Source organism: Saccostrea cucullata, unplaced genomic scaffold (genome assembly GCF_032062105.1).
Source record: "Saccostrea cucullata isolate Sc308-1 unplaced genomic scaffold, CSIRO_AGI_Scuc_v1 ctg8420, whole genome shotgun sequence".
Taxonomy (NCBI): Eukaryota; Metazoa; Mollusca; class Bivalvia; order Ostreida; family Ostreidae; genus Saccostrea; species Saccostrea cuccullata.
The window spans coordinates 17,787-23,545 of record NW_026926828.1 but is presented as its reverse complement, the minus strand read 5'-3'; the positions used below and the strand labels follow the sequence as shown (position 1 = coordinate 23,545).

At 43.2% G+C, this 5,759-nt stretch overlaps 1 protein-coding gene across 1 annotated transcript; it reads left to right on the top strand.

The window, feature by feature from the left end:
• Positions 1–1,732: 1,732 nt before the first annotated feature.
• On the top strand, positions 1,733–2,317 carry LOC134272736 (uncharacterized). Its single transcript, XM_062754927.1, has one exon. The coding sequence runs from the start codon at positions 1,733–1,735 to the stop codon at positions 2,315–2,317; it is 585 nt and encodes a 194-aa protein (XP_062610911.1).
• The last annotated feature ends 3,442 nt before the right edge of the window (positions 2,318–5,759 follow it).

The following is a 5,759-nucleotide window of genomic DNA, read 5'->3' as shown; positions in this document are numbered from 1 at the left end:
GTCATAACTACTGTATGTTCATAAATGATTTAATTAATACCCATGAGCAGAGGAGAAGATTTTCTAAGAACTAATATATTTTTCACTATATAAACAGAGCCCCGCCCTAATACCAGAACCCGGCCCTGACCCAGGGGCCATGAAATTCACAATTTTTGATCAGACATTTTTTCTCATCATAACTTTTCACTTGGTTAGTTTATTTAATACCCAGGAGCAGAGAAGAAGATTTTTAAAGAATTTATGCAATTTCACTATATAATCAATTGAGTCTCGCCCTAACACCAGAACCCCTGACCCAGGGGCCACGAAATTCACAATTTTGGAAGAGGCAGCCGTATTCAACATAGCTATACGTGGTAAGTTTATTTAATGCCCAGGAACAGAGAAGATTTTCAAAGAAATAATGCATTTTCACTATATAATTTATTCAGCCCACCCTAGCTCTAGAACCCCTGACCCTTGGGCCATGAATTTCATAATTTTGGTAGAGGACTCAATGCTGATTACAATCATATCATCAGTTAGACTGCTTAATGTCCAGGAGTAAAGTAGAAGGTTTTTAAAGGTTGCATTAACTTTAGTGATTTTGGACCCACCCCTCAGGCCCCAGGGGAAAGGGACCATGAAATTCACAATTTTTGTTCCCCATCAACTATAGTTGCTTTGTGCTAAATTTGGTTGAAAATGGTTGATTGGTTGCAGAGAAGAAACTGATAATGTTCAAAAGTTAACACACGACGCACGTCGCACGACGACAGACGAAAACGGATAGCAATAGGTCACCTGAGTTTACTCGACGCACGACGAAATTAGAAAGCAATAATTCACCTGAGTTTACTCAGGTGACCTAATAAATATATATGAAGCTTTAGATGTGACTGAATAAATCTTTCCTGGCTTTGAATATTATTTATAACCAAGAAAGCTACCGAGAGAGCCAGTAAGAGCCAGTTATGATAAGAGCGGAGCTGTAAGAGCCAGTCACCAGCAGGGTCGAAGTTGTAAAAACCAATCGCTTAAGACCCTTTCACAATTGGCGCACGAGCACTTCACGACACTTTGCGATCGGAAAATTTTAGCTTCACACAAGCTCTCGCATACGTTGGACGATGTTTCGCATTCGTCTCGCATTCGTTGCATGCGTTTTAGTGGTCGCATTAAGTCTCCTCAAAATAGTCGACATGCACACTATTCAGACGCGACCAAATGCGATCCACATTTGTCGCAATTCAACGCACGAATATTAGTACGAGCGTCTTATAACGTTTTGTGTACTCACAAGAGTGATGCACGATTTTTAAAGGTCATAAGATGAATCGCAGCTGTATATGCTTGTGTTGTACGACAATAATACTGTTGCTCAACGTGCCTCATGTACTCTTGCAACGTTTTACTATGCACGATTTATCAGCTTCAATTTCCCATGCTTTGCCACTAATATATGTAAACTCTGTTTAAGCACCTCTGTTTTAGACCACAAATGACCATGGATGCTGCATCACCAATAACTCCTCGCCGTCTGCTTGGTATACTGAATCTCCGAATACTCCAGCATAGACATATGGTCGTGCGGGCATTACTTAGTCGTCGTCGACAAAGACATGAAAGACATGGAAGACGTTGGTAGGTCAAGCCATGGATTGAGAGGCGCATGTAATTTGACCAATATGAAACATTGATGACGGAGATAGAGAGAGAATGACAGGGGGACTTTTTGAACTGCATGAGAATGCCACCAGTCATATTTTACGAGCTACTGCAGCGCATTACTCCAAGAATCCAGAAAAGTGAACGTTACAGACGGCCACTAGAACCTGGGCTAAAGCTGGCTATTACCATCAGGTATATAGTGACAGGAAACAACTACAAGAACCTCCAGTATTCCTTCCGTGTGGCCCACGACACCATATCATTGTTCATCCCAGAGGTGTGCCAGGCCATTATTGATGAGTATGAAGACGACGAGTTTGCCTTTCCAACTAATCAAGATGAGTGGCGAGAAGTGGCACAGAAATATGGTGAAAGATGGAATTTCCACCACACATGCGGAGCCCTGGACGGAAAACATGTTGCCATAAGGAACCCACGTCAGTCACTCTACTACAACTACAAAGGGTTTCTCAGCATCCTCCTCCTGGACTTAGTCGACGCCGATTACAAGTTTATCTGGGCCGACGTTGATATTCAAGGCTCAGAAAAAAGCTGCTGCTACTTAGACTTCACTCATTCAAGGTACGGGCGGCGGCGGCCAAAACATCTGAAGACTGGGGATACATCTGGTTGTACATCTTGGGCTGGGGCTGCTTCTGTGTGAGGTCTTTAGGCCAAAGGACGGGCACTGACGCTGGTCTGACCGGAACCATCTGGGGGGGTCGCTGGTCTGTGTGGTTGTTGCAGGGGCAGCACTTCAAAGTGCTCCTGCTGCTCATTCTCCGCCCTGTCCTGGTACTTGCTGACGAGGGCGTACGCCTCTTTCGTGAAGTCCCGCCAGAGATGTCGAGGATGGGGTCGGAGGGCTTGCAACATCCAGTTCACCCTGGCCTGCTTCTCGTCACTGCTGTGAATCATTGTTACGTCGACCTTTGCAGTCAGGTCAACCGTCTGCCTGTCAGTCTTCTCCAGCAGGTCAATGTTTGCTATATCCAAGTCCTTCTTTCTCAGCTTCTTCCTGGTGGGTGCCTGTGTAACCGAGGAGGAGGGCTCACTATCCTCGTCCTCTTCATCAGCTGGTAATTGTACGAGCTGGGATCCCTGTGCATAATGTGCCTTCTCATGAAGCCTAAGTTTCTTTTCACCCACTTCTGCCTGGCTGTGAGGTTGCATCTTTTCTGGCCACTCTTCTTTTTCTGGACCTTGCCCAGGATGGTCCGCTGGGATCTATACCAGGGCCGGATGTGTGCTACTGAGAAGACACAAATGCCTATATTGGTTAACATTAAGAATTTAAAATATTTAACAATAAAATATATCAAAATAAATTAATTAAAATGTTCAATAACATTATTTGGATATAACCACCAGTCAAATTCATAGCTGCTGCCTTTTGCTGAATCAGGCGATCTTTTTTCTTGGAGTTTTAAAGTCACTACGACTTTTATCATAGAAGCAGGGGTTTTCTTAGTAAAAGTCTGTCAGCTCTTGTTCCTGCTCTAGGGTCAGGTCCAGGGATTTCTGTTTGCTAGGATCTTCCTCGTCCTTATCCTCACTGTACCCATCCGGTTCTAAAGGCTTAACTGGCTGATCTGGTGGCCCTTCCCCCTCGTCGACAAGTTCAGGCGGATTATGAACAGGACTCAGTTGCTGCGGCAGGTCCTGGGCCTCCTCCTCCTCCTCCTGGGTCTTCTTTCTACGGTTTACCTTGGCTTTACCTGTAGCTTTTGTCATCTTTTTGGGAGGCATCTCTCGCATTCGACTGACGAGGGTCGGAAACGGATAGTATACATGTATATATATATTCCCCTTCTCACTAGCACGATCATTCGCACCATGAAACGCATGATTGCACGAGCGACTTACGTCCAATCGCATTGGTGCACGTTTAATCGTCCGATCACCTGATCACTCGCGCGATCCTTTCGCATTATCTTACAACACTCGCTTTCATTGTACAACAGTCGCACATAGATGCAAGATATATCGTAAGATTCAATGCACAACGGTCGCTTTAGATCGTGCGAATTTCGTACGAATACGTTTCCATATGCGATTATTTCAGCAACAGTTTACGATCCAAATCAACGTTTTTCGGTCGCACGAATATTTTGTCCTTCTGCTCGTGCGCCAATTGTGAAAGGGCCCTTATAGAAGCCAACATCACTTTGATTTATTGTACATAATTAATAAAAGACAAGTAGTCTTCGATTAAAAATCTTATAGTGTCCACGATTGTTTTGAATATCTTCAAAATAATCACCGCGTTTGGCGATTTCCTGCGATGAAACACAAATTACATAGGCGTCGGAAGCAAATAGAAAGTGGAAGGGGGGGGGGGGGGGGGGGGCTAAACCACCAAAAAAAGGTAAACTCCAATTTTCAATGCCTAAATTATGTATCATTATATATATTTGCAAAAAAGTGCCCCCCCGGGGCCGACGCCTATGAATTAGGAAGATATCTTGATTATCTCCACGGTGAACGCCGAATTTACTGCGATTTTGTAATTCAAACTCTTTTGAACCTAAAAGTCGTGGCAGTGTGATATAATAATCTAGAAAAGAACACGAACCGTTAACAGGGAAAACATGTAATTGATGGAAACCCAAAAAGTAAGATCAGGGGCTCTGGTGTTAGGGCGGGGCTCTGTTGAACATATATAGTTTGTATGTTTTAACGTCCCTCTCGACGATTTGACACTCATATTGAGACGCCACCATTTGCCGGTGTAGAGCTGCAAATTTTGTCCAAAACTCAGTACTTCGAACCATTGAGCAGGGAGGGATCTTTTTTTCGTGCCAGCACCTACTGCAACACGGGACCTCGGTTTATACGGTTTCATTCGAAGGACCGGTCTCCACGTCCCTCGAGGACTCGAATCCACGACGTATGATATAAAAAAAATAAAAACTGCTCCTTTGCCAAGCGCTCGGCACTTCGAATTGAAACTGATTTTCCCGCGATAATACGTATAAAACCGAGGCCTCGTGTCTTGACAGGCGTTGGGACGATAGAGATCCCTCATTGCTAAACCGTGAGTGACTGACGAGTAAAGGTCTGAAATGTAAAGCAGTTCACAACTGGTATTTGGTAATGGCTTCATGTAAGTGAAAAATTCTCAAACGGAACGTAAAACACGAATCAATCAATTATTCCCCTTTTAATGAGCCTGGGGATGTTAGATGGATATGTTAGTTTTTAATATCTCTAAAATCCAATACTATCAAATTGAACTTGATGTATCAAAGCAATACCTACTGGATTCCTTAACTACATTAAATTTTAACAAGCAAAGATCAGGGAAACGATTTACCAGGCCTCGTCCATTACTCTTCACCGAACTATTAGAAACAGTGAATGAAATAAAAAAGAAACAACAATGAATATTGTACAACGGTATATATTCAAAATGGATTTTCCCCATGGGGTCTTAATTTCATGGAAACAAGACTTTATTTTCATTCAAGCTGCATGTGCGATGATGTCTTGGATTGCAAATGTATGTCCTAAATGAACTGATGTACTTTGGGGAAAGATTTATACGAAATTTAATCCTGTATGAAACGTAAATAAACCCTTCGCGAAAAATTCGAGGTCCTGTATTACGGTATTTGCTGGCACGAAAAAGATCCATCCCTGCTCAATGTCCCTGAGCGCACAGTATAGGACAACTTTGGAGCTCTCACCTGAAAATGGTGGCGTCTCTATATGAGTGTACAATTCTCTAGAGGGACGTACGTTAAACAACATACAAACAATCATAACTAAGCATTTATTTATTTTTTGATTTACTCAGGGACAAATGAGACGATATCTAAAGAAATAATGCATTTTCAATATATATTCAAGTCATCTGCGTGGCGCAGTAGTAAGAGCGTCTGCTACAGTGTCGCAGAGCAAGGAGTTGATCTTTACGTCGCGGGTTCGAATCCCACTGTGGGACTTGTGGACCCGTCTTTCGAATGAGACCGTATAAACCGAGTAGCCGTGTCAGAGGTGGTGCTGGCACAAAAACATCCATCACTGCTCAATGGTTCTGAGTACCGAGTACAGGACAAAAATTGCAGATGTCTACCGGCAAATGGTAGCGTCTCCATATGAGT

Coding starts and splice junctions, on each gene's coding strand:
- LOC134272736 (XM_062754927.1), top strand. CDS start 1,733: ATGCCACCAGTCATATTTTACGAGCTACTGCAGCGCATTACTCCAAGA.